Source organism: Sycon ciliatum, chromosome 4 (assembly GCF_964019385.1).
Source record: "Sycon ciliatum chromosome 4, ocSycCili1.1, whole genome shotgun sequence".
Taxonomy (NCBI): Eukaryota; Metazoa; Porifera; class Calcarea; order Leucosolenida; family Sycettidae; genus Sycon; species Sycon ciliatum.
The window spans coordinates 3,209,961-3,225,189 of record NC_088646.1 but is presented as its reverse complement, the minus strand read 5'-3'; the positions used below and the strand labels follow the sequence as shown (position 1 = coordinate 3,225,189).

Genomic DNA, 15,229 nt, shown 5'->3' with positions numbered 1-15,229 from the left:
TGACAGCACTCGTACTATTGACAGCACTCGTACTATTGACAGCACTCGTACTATTGACAGCACTCGTACTATTGACAGCACTCGTACTATTGACAGTACTTTTAGATTGCTGGAGACGATCACTTACATCGATTACTCACACACTCAAAAAGGCTACACTCCTCCACAACTGTTTCCACGCGTCTTTCCAACTTCAATAACCAACTTCCACAATGCAGCCACACATTTATACTATTTCCATCGCTTGACAAGTAACACCTCACTACAGAGGCCAGACATTGCTCTATGTAAATATTAGTAGCTGCGCTGAATTCATTGCGATCAGTCCTACCAGGTAGTTCATTTGAAAAATGTGAAGGAAATTTGAAGAGGCCAGATATGTACCGCGGCTGACAATCTCCACGTCTCCTCCATTCGACATTAGTTGACAGCGGAGGTAAGACGTAACTCTAGCTTGCTTTTCACTTTACATTTCTGAGGGTATACACATAAATAAAACCTCATGATCACATTGAGGGACTTGTAGTTGTTCAGGTTTGCACATCAAATTCAAGTTCACTTAAAGCAGTACAAGTTTACGCGACAAGATAATGAACATACGGGTTAGTCCCCAGCTGCACCAATGAATGTAACCAACGTGTAGCAAAAATGAGGCACTTGCAATTGTTTAGGTTTTTTTCTTTTTCTTTTTGTACATGACATTCAAGTCTTCTTGACCAATACCAGTTTACGTAGCAAGATCAACAAACAAGTGATTTACAAACAGAACTAGTTGACGTGACGGTGTAGCCGGGGTGTTCCGACGTGGTGAAGGCCTACCCATGGCCGCGTCGGGACATCACCAACCCCGTCTACAGAGAGCACCTTCTCGCGACAGTGTCATGGTGGTGGCAGTAACTGTTGACAGCTGACGAGCTGAGAGAAGGACGCCATGGGGAGAAGTTGGAAGAAAAGAAGACTTAACCCTTTAAGAGCCACAGGAAAATTTCAAAATTCTGCATTTTTTCGTGTTCCTTGGATCATAGCTTCAGTTCTACTCACTCAATCCTCACAATCTAGGGCTTCCTGGAAAGGTCTCCGCGAGAGGAAGAGAATGAGGTCGATCATGATTGCCAGCACACCGTCTATCCAGCGCTAGATCGCAGCGACAGTACGAAAAATGCCCCAAATGCGTCCAATTGCGTCCCGCTCCAGATATTTCATTTCGCTCGATCGTGGAGTTCCAATTTTTTCGCTGTGTACTCTTGACAATATCAACAGTGAAACCCGTGCAAATTCGAGTAAACCAGCGTGACGAAAAGTCTCAAAATTCTCAATACTAAAGTCGCACTGCGCGCTTTTGAAATTGCCGCGATCGCGGCTCAACTTACGAGTGATTTATCTCAGGAACCGTAGCTCGCAGCGCTTCGCGGATTGTTTCTCCCGACAGGTGAGAGTTTTGTCTTCGCCCTGGATATTTCGATCACTGGATTTGAGCGAGATTGGACTGAGTTACGATCTTTTGAAGTTTTGCATTTGAATGCGTCGTTTACGACGCATTCAAGTATGGGGCGGCTCTTAAAGGGTTAAGAAAAGTTCAGGTTTAAGTAGCTACATGACTACCAGGACGACATCCAGGAGCGATCAAAGAATACACGACGGACGTAAGGAGAAGTCTAAAAAAACTCCCCCAGCATAATGAGGGTCAGAACCGGGTTCAACACCCATATGGTTCAAATGGTCCGCAGGGACCGGGGCTCTGCCAACCGCGGAAGGTTGTAGTAAGGTCACTGTTACCGAACACAGTGTCCTCCACCTTGCTTCATGCTGTCAATCTAACAATAAACAAAGATGATCCGTGATACTTCGAAGTATGTGTGTAAACAAAGTGGGTTTTTGTGATACTGTACGTCCACACATATTCGGCGCATATTTATTTTCGCCTATTTTCGGCCTGGTCATGTTAGGCCGAAAATTTGTTGCGGCCGAAATTTTGTTCTGCAAGGTTCAGTGTGACAGTGTGTACAGGCAGCAGCAGAACAGGCCGAGTATTTAATGCGGCCGAAATGGGTTTTAGCTCTGGGAGGCCGAAATTTGAATGGGGCGAAAAATTGTCGACTTCTGGTCTGTATAACGAGTACGCAAAACCATTGAAATTCACAATGTTCACCTCCTTTTCGCCATGCCATCGTTGTTGCGTTACTGCAACAGCACTAAGGATAAATGCCCATGCACACTCTCTCAATCCAACACAACCATCACACTCCGGTAGGAATTACAAACTATACTTGATGAAGACAGAAGGAGAAGTCCAGAACACGGGGAACAGAGTAGGCATGTAAACAGCACAGGCACGCAACAGTTACCGCTGGTGCATGTGCGTACGCGAAGGTGTGAAATAGGAAGCGGGGTCAAATTACATATGGATGCACCATGCCAAATATATAGGCACAGGTAGGTGACTGTACATCTCCCCCCGAAAAAAATGCGAACGGAGGGACACGAGAAAGTGTGGAGCAAAGGAGAGAGGAAAAGGAACGATAGCAGGTCTGGAGCGGGTACCAGAGTGAGCATTACTCAGAATGATAGAGAAAAAAAAACATGAAAAGAACACAGCCATAGTTCAAATGGAACACATGGAGTAAACAGTGTTACTGTGTTCAGGTATTGTCAGCATAGCGTTGCGGCGCATGGCGAACACGGCTGGATGGTGGTCTGCGACCGGGTGGCAGAGGCTTAGCAACTCGAGGAGACTGCGGCACAGGCAGAAGAGGCGGCAGAGTAGAGTTAGCTGGTGGTTGCAGGGCAACATGCACAGGAGCAGGAACACCATACTCAACCTCATACAGGGGCTCAATGGAGGAGGGTGAGTGGGAGGGATCAGGGCGTTTGGCTGGCGTGGATGGCAACGCACGCACGTGGCGACGATTTCGGCGGACAGATGACCCAGGAGTGAGGTCGATCGTGTAAGAGCGTTCGGACAGGCGGTTCTGGACGTGTCCAGTTTTGTCCATATCGGGGACATACACAGGAGCACCAGGGGCGAGAACAGGCAGCAGTCGAGCACGGTGGCGTTCATTGTAGCGATCAGCCTGCCGAGACCTGGAAGATGCTTCCTTGTCGGCAAGGGCGGTCAAATCGGGCCAGGCTGGAGCAGGGAGGGGTCCTGGTAGCCGGGAGCGGATTTGGCGGCCAAACAACAGCTGTGACGGTGAATAACCGTTGGCCAATGGCGTAGACCGGTAGGCCAAGAGAGCGGAAGGCAAGTCATCATTCTTGAGGATGAGCTGCTTGGCTGTCTGAACGGCACGTTCTGCAGCGCCGTTGCTTTGGGCGAAGCGAGGACTTGACGTGCGATGGGCAAACCCAAGCTCGGCAGCAAATGCACGGAAGCTGGCACTAGCAAATTGTGGACCGTTGTCAGACACTAGCGTGTGTGGAATACCATGGGTAGAAAACACGGAGTGGAGAGAGGCAATCACAGCGGCAGACGTAGTAGTGGTAAGTTGTTTGACTTCGATGTAGCGCGAGAAATAGTCGACAACAACTAGGTAAGTGGATCCTTTGGCTGCACACAGATCACACGCGATCTTTGACCATGGAAGAGATGGGAACTCGGACGAGATGAGCGGCTCGGCTGGGTTAGGACGGGCCTTGGCACAGGTGGTACAAGACATCACATACGACTCAATGTCCGTAGACATACCAGGCCACCACATCACAGCGCGCGCACGAGCACGACACTTACCAACGCCTTGGTGACCCTCGTGAGCACTGGCAAGGGCGGCGTTGCGCTGGGATGCAGGGATGATGACACGTTGGCCACGGAATATGAGACCATCAGCAGTTGAGAGCTCATCACGAACAGCGAAGTACGGGCGGAGGCTAGCGGGGACCGAGGTGGGCTTGGCTGGCCACCCGTTGAGGATGAGGGCACGGAGGCGACACATGTCGGCATCAGCGTTGGTCGCGTTCCGAACGTCGACCAGGAGCGGGTCGGTGGAGCAATGCGATGTGACGGCAGACACATGCAGCTGTACTTCATCAGCAAGATCACTAGTAGGCGAGGACTCTTGCGGAGCACGGGATAGGGTGTCGGCAATGACGAGTGATTTGCCGGGCACGTGGATAGCGGTTGGGTTGTACCTCATCAGCCGCATCAGGAGTCTCTGGCATCGCAGAGGAGAGCGGGTGAGATCAGCGGAGTTGATGAGAGGCACGAGAGGCTTGTGGTCAGTCTCGACTGTGAACTGAGGACCGCCGTAGATGTAGTGGTGGAAATGCTCGCATGCCCAAACGATGGCGAGACACTCTTTCTCAATCTGGGCATAGCGCTGCTCAGTAGGAGATAGAGAGCGGGACGCATAGGCAACAGGGCGCCAGCGGGAGCCATCAGGCTGCAGGAGGACAGCACCCAGTCCGTAGCTACTGGCATCAGCACTAATACGGACGGGCTGGTCGGGCGAGAACAGTGCCAAGCAGGGAGCAGTAGTAGCGAGTTCCTTGAGGCGACAGAAGGCAGTTTCTTGCTGGGTGTCCCACTGCCAGGCGGTGTCGGCCTTCAGTAGAGCACGGAGCGGGGCACTGACATTGGCCATATCTGGCACAAACTTCGCCAGAAACGTGAACATACCCAGAGCACGGCGTAACTCGGGCACATTGGTCGGTGACTTCAGAGCTTGGATGGCAGACACCTTGGCTGGGTCGGGGCGGACACCGTCAGCACCGATGAGGTGACCCAGGAACGTCAGGGACTTCATACGGAGGCGACTCTTGGCGGGGTTGAGGAGTACGCCTGCAGAAGCGAGAGCTGCGTGGACAGCAGTGAGGGCAGCATCGTGCTCAGCTAGAGTGGCACCGAACACGAGGATGTCATCCATGAAGACGACCACGTTGGGAATGTGCCCAACGATTTCCAGTAGGCGACGCTGGAAAACCTCTGGCGCACTGGTGATACCAAAGGGTAGACGGTTGAAGTGAAACCGGCCAAACGGTGTCATGAACGTAGTGAGTGACGCACTGTCGTCAGCAAGTGGAACTTGCCAGAACCCAGACGCCGTGTCAAGCGACGAGAAGACCTTGGCTCCGGACAGCTTGCCCAGGGTGTCTTCGATGGTCGGCAGAGTGAAGTGTGAACGCTTCACGGACTGGTTCAGGCGTTTGAGATCCACGCAGATGCGGATGGAGCCATTCTTCTTGAGCACGGGCACCATGGGCGCACACCAGTCGGTCGGATCGGTGACAGGAGAGATGACTCCCATCTGGACCATCCGGTCAAGTTCGGTCTTGACCTTGGCTTGCAGGTGGATGGGAACTCGTCGTGCGGTCTGGCAGTGATATGGTTGGGCATTGTCTTGCAGCTCGATGGTAGCTGCAGGACCGGACATGCGACCAATGACAGGAGGAGCGGACGGAGGGCTTGCGGATGCCTCGGACACATCGCAAGACAGGAGGTTCAGGTCCTGGCACACACTGCGGCTCAGGAGGTTGCTGGGGCCATCAACAACAATAACACGGAAAGTGACGTTGCGGTCCTTCCAGGAGCTGGCAGCAACAAATGCACCGTGTATGGGTAGAGGTTGGCCGTCAGGTCCAGTGACCTTAGTGGAGATCGGGGTGAGCTTAGGTTGAGGACTGAGGCTATTGTAGGAAGGCAGTGACAGGAGTGTGCAGTCTGCGCCAGAGTCCAGCTTGAACAACACTGACTGGCCATTGATGGGGAGCTCAACAAGCCAGGGTTCAGTTGAGTCAGGAATGGATACTGAACTCAAAACACAGATACTGGGTTCCTGTGACTCGGATGAAGCACTACCCATAAAACAACTAGCACTAGCACTAGCACTAGCAGAATCACTCACCGGATGGTCAGACATCTCACTCGCGCCCACTTGACGAGAGCTACGACACACTTTGGCAAAGTGACCACGACGCTGGCACTTACGGCACTCGACGGACCAAGCAGGACACTCGCGGCGCGAGTGACCACTGGATGAGCCACAGCCGGAGCAGGGAGCGCGCGGAGCAGAGGTTGCTGGAGGGCCACGTGTCGAGTAGCTAGGCGCGGACTGGCGAGATGCAGCGGGAGCATTCTTCGGTCTGCCAGTTCCACGAGATTGTTTGTGATGTCCGCGAGCGACAGCGGCTGCGACGGAGGGCTGAGTGGCTGCGGAGCGCTGAGTGGCTAGCTGGATTTCGAGGGTCTCAGCTGCCTTGGCCTCCTTGAGAACATCGGCGAGGGTGAGGGAGCCTATGTCCTTTTTCTGCATCGCCTTACTCACTTCAGAATCAGCCATGTGGGCGACGAGGTGATCGCGGATCCGTTCTGACGGCTTGTCGAAACGGCATCTCGCCGCGACAGAGTGGAGTCGGCTTGAGAACGTGGCTACGGACTCACCGGGGAGCTGGCGGAGACGAGCGAACTGCGTCCGTTCGTGGATAACATTGTCCGCAGGTGCAAAGTACTTGTCGAAAGCATCGACCACTTTATCGAAGTCGTCCTTGTCGGAATCTTGGGCGAAGGACAACTCACGCTGGAAGATATCATCCGCAGTTGGGCCCAGAGAGTAGATGAGAGTGGAGATTTGGACATCTGCGGATTCGGAAGAGAGTTTGGTAGCAATCTGGAAGCGTGTGAATCGGCTTTTCCAGCGGGGCCAATTCTCAGGTGCGGAAAAGTCGAAGCTTTCAGGGGGCTGAAATTTCGCCATGGCGAGCGGGTCCGGTGGCGAGGGTTCGGGGTACCAGTTCTGACACCAAGTGTTGCGTTACTGCAACAGCACTAAGGATAAATGCCCATGCACACTCTCTCAATCCAACACAACCATCACACTCCGGTAGGAATTACAAACTATACTTGATGAAGACAGAAGGAGAAGTCCAGAACACGGGGAACAGAGTAGGCATGTAAACAGCACAGGCACGCAACAGTTACCGCTGGTGCATGTGCGTACGCGAAGGTGTGAAATAGGAAGCGGGGTCAAATTACATATGGATGCACCATGCCAAATATATAGGCACAGGTAGGTGACTGTACAATCGTCGCCTCGCCAGTTGCCTTTGTTGGCTGTGAATTGTGCCAGTTTTTCCCGATATCCCTGTGGTGCGTATGTCAAGTGATGGTAGATGCCTGAATGTACAAAATTCATTTTCTTCTTTTTCTTCTCCACGGCACCACTTTTAAAACAATGAAAAAACGTTCCATGCATCACAAAGTCATTTTGTTTCTAAACCCAAACAGTCCCTTTCTTTAAAAAAAAGTTCCTAATGTGTCGATTCCATACATGTTCATGTCTAGATGTCTACACTGTGCACTCACTGTGCATAAAGACACTACATGCACTCACTGGGCACTCACTGGGCACTCACCGTGCATGTATAGACTACGCATTGTGCACTCACTTTGCACTCACTTTGCATGTATACATGTCCACACTGTGCGCACACTGCACATGTAGACATTGAACCGTGCATACTCACCATACAACCACACTCTGCCACGACAAAGTTCGATTTGGACGGCTTGGAGAGTCGAGAACGGCACGCCGCGCACTTAGCAGCCAGCGTCTGTTCAGATGCATCGAAGATTCTGTATTTCTTCAGCAACTCCAAGCAAACGTCGATATTTTTCACAAATTCCACCAGAGGCAGTCCATCAAGTGGGCAAAATACGCTCTCGTGAAATGCTTCATAGGCACAGCGATGATGGAACTACGACGAAACACATATAAGCACACAGGAAACAAGGCCATGGATACCTTCAATACAGTACTGTCGGAGCGCCGAAGAACGGAGCGCCGAAGAACAGCCAGGCTAGAATTTCACCAAGCACATCGTACCAATGTATACAGTACACGGTGGTTCAACTGCACACACACTGACATACATGAAAATAAGAACAGTCTAGGCTGCGAGGCTGAAATCGGGGATTCGCCCCATACGTTGCATTTAGCGTTGCAAGACAATATTGGAAAGTGAAAAAGGGGATACAGTCTAATTGTTTCCCATTCCCGCCCCCTACTATTTTGACCTGGCTAGAACCCTGCCTTTGATAGTTCTATGAACTTTCTTATGCCTGATGAGCGCGACTACGGGAAACTCGGAGTTGCAACACAGTCCCCCCCCTCTCTCTCTCTCTTGTGCGTAAACTTTCTCAAAAACCCAGGAAAACCTTTCTGGGAGATGGAGTGGCGGAGGGAGGGCACCGTGCCATAGTTTTAAAAGAAATCCAACCTCATGAATAAAATAGCGTTGCCGGACGCTACGCAGCCCTAGCACTACACACACACACGCACACTGGTCTGTGCACTTGAACACAGCGCTGCTTTTGTTCATGAGGTTGGATTTCTCCGTCCAGCACTGTACATCCAGCTCTAGTACAGTTTTGCATACTTATATGGACTGTGCACAGTTCATTATGTGTTATGCACAGCTGCTATCATGGACTTTGTACAGTTCATTATGTATTATGCACAGCTGCTATCGTAGTGTGAACAGTTGACGTGGACTTGCCCTTAAGCGAACAAACGGTGCCAACATGCTGCATGGGTCCCAATCCGTACTTCCCCTTTCCCCTAACAGATAAACACTTGATGCGAGCACTCGCACAATGGCCGTTAACAGCACCTGAACTAATGTCTTGTAGTGCGGTTTTACCAGAGTACACACTTACGTAACATCCAGGGTGCGGTACGACAAAGCAGTCGGGGTGCTGGAAACTTCCCCGACAGTGCCTGCAGCGGCGGCCAGTCTCTTTACCGTAACAATACTTGGAGCTATCGTCGGCGATCCGGTACGGAAATATGTCCTGGGAGTCGTTTTGAACACGCACTGTGCTTGGCAGCTGAACTAACTCGGCGAAGTATCGTGTTATCGAGCTCAGTCTTTCCGGCAGGTGGATACGGCGGCCGTAACGAACTCGTAGTTGGCCCACATAAATGCGTGGTTCTGACCCAGCACCACTCGATACTGTTGGTGCTGATATGGCAGCGGTGGCTTGCGGGGTTGCCAGGCTGGTTGACTTTACTACGGCTTCGGGGTCTTTCATCATCGGGTCGTTCTCAACTTCCGCTGCTGAAGTTCCGTGTTGTTGTCCTGTAGAGGATATGCTCTCCGCCATGCTACTACACATTGCTGAGATTGTGTGGGCCAATTCCAGTTCTGAGTTGCTGCTGTTCGTGCTTTCTGGAGATGCTGCCGTCGGCAGTGGTGGCATGGATACAAGCGAGCATGACAGTATTGCGGGAAGTACCAGAGGAGGACTGGACCCCACCAACCCGCTTGAGCCGCTCAAATCTGAATACGTGTCGTTAGGGATTGGTGCGGCAGCGGCCGGATGTGTTTGTGGCGCCGTCTGCTCCTCCACTGGCCGCCATCGCCGCTGCTGCTGCTGCTGTTGCAGAGCGCTCCGTGTCACCGTTGATGCTGAGGCGTGACGACCAGCTTTAGCCGCCAGCGGATGTTGGGGGTTAGCTGGAGGTTGTGCTGCTGGTCCTGGACGGGCGGCAGCTGGCGCGGGTCTGAAGGGAGGAACATGATGTAGTATGCGGCCGATCACTGCCCAACCATGTGGTATAGTTGACACGGAGGACAATGGCACTGCTGACGTATATGTAGACGGGATTGCAGCATACCTGTCATCAAAACTGTTGCTACTAAAATTGCTGACGTCAATGTGAAGAATGGTGTCTAAGGCGACATTGCTCGACCATTCGCTGTGGAAACAGTACAATCACAGACAATGACAATTACACCCAGAAGAACACAACATTAATTTTAGTTGTGCATTTGAGCCGCACTTCCCCTTTAACAAGATTTTAACACACTGTCAGCTCGACCTGATTTACTTAAAGGGGAACTCCACGAAAAAATGAAACTTTGATAGCCTGTAGAGTTTCGGGCGCTGAGTCGAATGGTCTTGGTCCGAAGCCTCTACGACGAAGCGTTCTTGAGATATTTCACTTTGAAATTGCAAAAACGGGGGCCGCGCCCTGACGTCATGCGGCCATTTGGTTACATCATCACGGGCTGCCTACGTCATTGTGGCAAAGTCGTTTCTCTTCGCCAATCTACAAGCACTAATTTTAGTTGGTATTTCAAGGGAAGATGGGCGATTCCGAACAATCCTCTGTCCCCAGCAATGAAGGCAGCGATGCTGAGGCCAGTGAGGACGACCAACAGCCCACCGCCGCGTATGGTTGGGGCAGGGAGCCCAGATACTCTGCTGAGGAGCTGCCATCGCGTGTAACAAATGTTGAGGAAGAAGATGCTTCAGCAGCTGCGTCCGACAGAAGACGAGTAGCTTGGCCACCAGAATCTCGATTCGTTTGGGACTCCGACTGGTGCGAGCGTGGACAAAAGTGTATAGCCATGCCCAGCCTGCGGGAATGATTTTGCTGGTAGGATGCTGCCGTCGTTGTCGACAAGACGGCCCAAGGTTTCTTGCGTAGCGGACCTCGCAGATTACGAGATCGTATCCTTGCATTAGGCTGTGCCCATCACTGCTCTTCGAGGTTATCTCGACATGCAGAAGCCGCCAATGCCAGTGACAGAAGAGTCTAACATTAGGTAAGCCTCAATTAGTTTGCCTTGACTTGTCTTGTGAGGAGCGCGTATCAGCATGATACACTTATTCTTATTTTTTTGGGGAAATTTATTGTTGTCAGGCGCACTACAGCAGGCGTCGCACAAGAAAGACATTGTACTGGTAGTTATCACAAGTTTCATGCATGACACAAACAAATTTCTCTTTGCTCCGAGTATGTCTTGACTTATCTTGTGAGGATCGATGCGCGTAATGTTTTGTGTGTAACTTATTGTTGTCAGGCATAGCACGAACAACGTTGTTCTGTACTATAGTGCTATCACAAGTTTTCATGCATGACTCACATTTGTCTTTGTCATTTTCCCTTGGATTGGTACGAGATCTACAAAGTATGGTAGGTTGTGTTCTGTTGGTGAAGAGAGCACTGCACACGGTTTATAAGCGCCATGGGTGCATTTGATCACACCCGAACCCATACTTTATCGTTTCAAGCGATAGACTTTGTCAATAAACTCGTTTTCTAGTATACCATGGCATGCAACGTACAAGCGTGGGGTCAAGAAAGTGTACACCAAAATAATGCACAAATTCTGGCAGGAGAGTAAGAAATCTGTACTTTCTGACCAAGACATCTCTGTACTAGTAGGTAATCGAACGCGTCCTAATCAGTATTCATCCCCCAGATCATTGGAATTCAATTTGAAATCAGCAAATATGGTAAATTCTACAAGACCCTCCATCTTTGTACCAGTGGACACTAAATTAGTATGGCGCGCGCACTGAAAGTGCAGGTAGGTACCGGTAGGTGCAATACAGCGCATATGTAGAGTAAATGAGTATTTGACTATAATAATTATTACGGTACAGCAATGTGGTATGTGTACAAGCACGAAGCACTCATCATACACATTCCATATGACATTCTGTGTTTGTGTAGATCTCTACGCTATGCGGCACACAGGCAGTACACACTATGTACACGGCAAATTGGGCAAGCACGTTCGTTGTCGTCTTCCAGCCTGCGTTGTGAATACCATCAGGCAAAGATATCCAAATTCTGCACCACCTCAGCCTTCTCAGGAGGCTTCCACCTGGAATTTGGCAGGGAAACTCGCTTCTCCAAGGCAGGAACATCGAGGTTGCCATTTGCAACCGCTACCACCTCACACATGAGCTTGTCAACATACTCATAGCTCTTTCTGTCGTATAATTTCTATTTGGCCAGCCTTCTTTAGGGGCCGTCCAAGGTTACCAATAATATTTTCAAAACGAAATGTTTTCGTTTGTGGGTGGGTGGGTTTGACGGAGTTTCGTTTTGAAAATAATTATTGGTCTTTTTGGTTGTGCTGTGGCGACGGTTGACATTGACGTCGTCAAGAGCTGCGAGATGTGCGTGTCCAATCATCCCCAGAATTGAGAAACGAATGCGTTTGAGAATGTAGTTTGGCAGGACACTGTGATATACCTGCATGGCAAAAAGAATGTGGAGAAAACACACTTGCTTAGACAATATACTGCTGTATGAGAAAATGGAAACTTCACCGTACAGGACGACTCTTGTTCTCAATTGCATGGTTCGTTTCATTCCCTGTGTTGCCCATAAGAGACGAGAGCAAAAATGTTCAGCAGATGTTTGTTGTCTTCTGGCGTGGAGTGGCGGCGTCATTAGATGTACACATAGTCATTTCACTAAGTACACCACTACTACAGCATATGTACTATCCTTAGGCTAGCGTGCGTGGGAGTGAGTTTGAGTATGTGGGTGCGTATGTGTGTGTGTTGTTGTGTTTGTGTGTGTGCACGCACATGCGCGCGCGCATGTGGGTGAAGGTGTGAGTGCATGTGTATAATATGTGTAGTTCCCACTGTATTCCTTGCACAATAGGTCTTCACTTACTTTTCTTTCGCATACAACCAGAACCCATTCCTTATTCGAAATTGGATTTTTTTGGCCTGGTGATCCCGCAAGCGTGGAACTCGGAGTGTAATAATTTTTTGTTTCACTTTGCTTGCACTATTCCTAGGCTGTCCAGACTTCTAACAACTGCTCTGAGTGATATGGTATTCATGCAACCATGCCTAGAAGTAGGGTAGCTGTTATAAATAGAGACATATCCACGCAATCAACTTACACTGGTTCAGTTTGGCAGGATTGGTGAGACAGTTCGTCGTGCATGCTGCCTGCACATCGCAAGCAAACAGTTCTGTAACCTTCGTACTTGCTGGGGGTCTGTCTGTTTGCGTCCCAGTTGATGACAGATGTGCACAGTTTGAGTACTGGTATGCGCAAAGTTGCTGGGGTAATATCGTTCATCAGCTAGCTGCAGTCGGAGTTGATGGTGTGATGTACTCAGGCTTCTGATCCTGATGGGACGTATCTCGCCCTGCTTTCTCAGTTGCAGCTTGTTGAGTTCGCTTTGCTGGAGGCTCACGGTTCGGAGGGCACTGGTACACTGATGAGGGCTTTCCTGGACGGCGTACTCGTCAAAACTCAGCTCTCAAGTCCCTCTGGATCATAAATGCAGCGAGCAAACATAGCTCGTGCTGCGAAAATAGGCTTGAAATTTTCACGACGCATTGCAACATCTCGGCGCTTTGCCAGGTCTCCATCCTTTGGGAATCTGAGAAAACTAACCCCAGGAGGATGATATGATACTGGCACAATCAACAACACAACAATTTGGCATTGCAGCGGCTCAGGCGACTTGGCAAACTACTTTCTGAAGTGACTTTCGTCCTGAAGAAAGTGAGATTCAAAATCCAAGTATTTTCGCACCATGCCACAATGACGTCACACATACATTGGAACGCTTTCTCGTAGAGACTTCGGACCAAGACCATTCGACTCAGCGCCCGAAACTCTACAGGCTATCAAATTTTCATTTTTTCGTGGAGTTCCCCTTTAACAAATACCTTATCATTGGCTTTTTCCTCATTGTGAAGTCCAATTGAAAATACAATTTGACACATACCTCTCCCTATCCACGATATTGTGGTAGTCATCCGCCGAGAGTTCATGGTCAAAACGACCCATATCGATAGCATTGTTTCGTGGTTCAGGCTCCGGCTGTAGTCAATAGACATATAACAGACATAACTTTGAGATATTAGTGAGGTTCTGCATTCCGAAATTTGGTTCGGCGTTCGACGTTCATTGTCGAACATCAAAAGTCGAATTAGTTTTGCAAGTTGATCATCTTTTGTTTTCTATTCGTGAGCTCCAGCATCAGCAATGTCCTGTACCCGGTTCCTTTTTTGCTGATTCCAGCAAACCTGTTCACCCAAAGACTCAAGGGCCAAAGCTTCCTCCTCATTTCCCGGAGACCCACGGAGGAACATATTTGTCCCACCTACTTTTGTAGGTGTGGGTTCGAATCCCGCTTCTGACACCATGTAATGTTCCGGAGTGAACATCAAGTTAGTTCCTGCACTCCATAGATCAACTTCACTCCACAAGTCCCAGACAACTATAGCTTATTCCCGTAGCTATGCAAAAGACGTTACTTCAGTAACGTTGGCGCTAGCCAGGGTCCACACAGCTTTAATTCCGTCTGTGTTTGTGTGTTTGTGCTGTCGGCATGCCTGGCGCTATCCCGTACCTGTCCCGTACCGTACCATCAAAGACAGCTGGCCACAATATTCAAATAGAGCTTTCAAATGCAAGATCATAACGTGAAGCGACTTGGAAGAATGAGTATGTATGCGAAGTGTATCGGGGAATGCATGCAGGGCGATAGTGCGGGTTCGAATCCTAGGTTATGTCTTGAAAAAAATAGGAGAAATGAAAAATTTATAGCATCCCTATGCTTTTTTGCCTAGGTCATCAATGTGGTAGACGGTGTCGTATTACCCTCGAATGCAAAGAGAAAGTTATTTCTTTCGCTCAGGGCCCTACGCTATGGTTTTTTTCCTAGCTCATCATGCATGTTATTCGAACAGATGGAAACTTTTTGCAATACAATGATGTAGTCGATCAGTTCGTTGTGGTATGGTTGGGCATTGTAGCCGTCATGGTCAACGTAAAACACTATAGCCAATCAATGGAAAAACCAACATTTCCATCAGTTCTAACAACATGCATGATGAGCTAGGCAAAAAAAGCATAGCGTAGGGCCCTGAGCTTCCAAGCTCTCTCGTTTACATAGAACAAGGAAAGATAAAGATGCACAACCAGGATCCACATATGTACACAGTACGGGAATGCATGGGGATAACCGATCCCGGAACGGATCGGGTACAACAACGGAACCACAAGTTGCCTCAGAAGAACCGAATCGAATCCATAGCCAAGTCAAATCTTATGCCTATCACCTTTTCTTTCCCGCCCACAGATGATGGTGAAGACACTCTAGGCGACAAAGAGTAGACAGGCCATGGGGAGGAGCAGTCAGAGGTAGCTGACGATGCTGAGAAACCTTCTGAATATAGCACGCTCTTCTACAAGAAAATGCTTCACTTTCGGCAAAGTGGGCTTCCTCCGAACCATGCAGAATCTTCGAATGCATTTTTGACTTATCTCCCAAGCGAATCTTTTGCTGAATTTTGGAATACAAAACCTCACTATTTGACAAATGTCATCTTGAGAAGTGAGAATCGGACAAGCCCATTCTACTGAGCAATGCTGTGCTGCAGACCCGTGCAGTCGGATGGTCATCAGTGCTGAGTACTCTGCGCACACCTGGAGCTGGAGTGTACTCTGACATTGTGGGA

At 49.7% G+C, this 15,229-nt stretch overlaps 1 protein-coding gene across 2 annotated transcripts in view; it reads right to left on the bottom strand.

The window, feature by feature from the left end:
* LOC135813923 (uncharacterized) overlaps window positions 1-15,229 on the bottom strand; it is a 60,378-nt gene that overhangs the window by 15,322 nt on the left and 29,827 nt on the right. For both annotated transcript variants that reach the window (XM_065326951.1, XM_065326952.1), the window contains 3 exons: window positions 13,492-13,586; window positions 8,648-9,689; window positions 7,456-7,686 (listed from right to left, as the gene is read on the bottom strand). In XM_065326951.1, coding sequence (XP_065183023.1) covers window positions 7,456-7,686; window positions 8,648-9,689; window positions 13,492-13,586 — 1,368 coding nt within the window. The remainder of the gene's footprint in view (window positions 1-7,455; window positions 7,687-8,647; window positions 9,690-13,491; window positions 13,587-15,229) is intronic.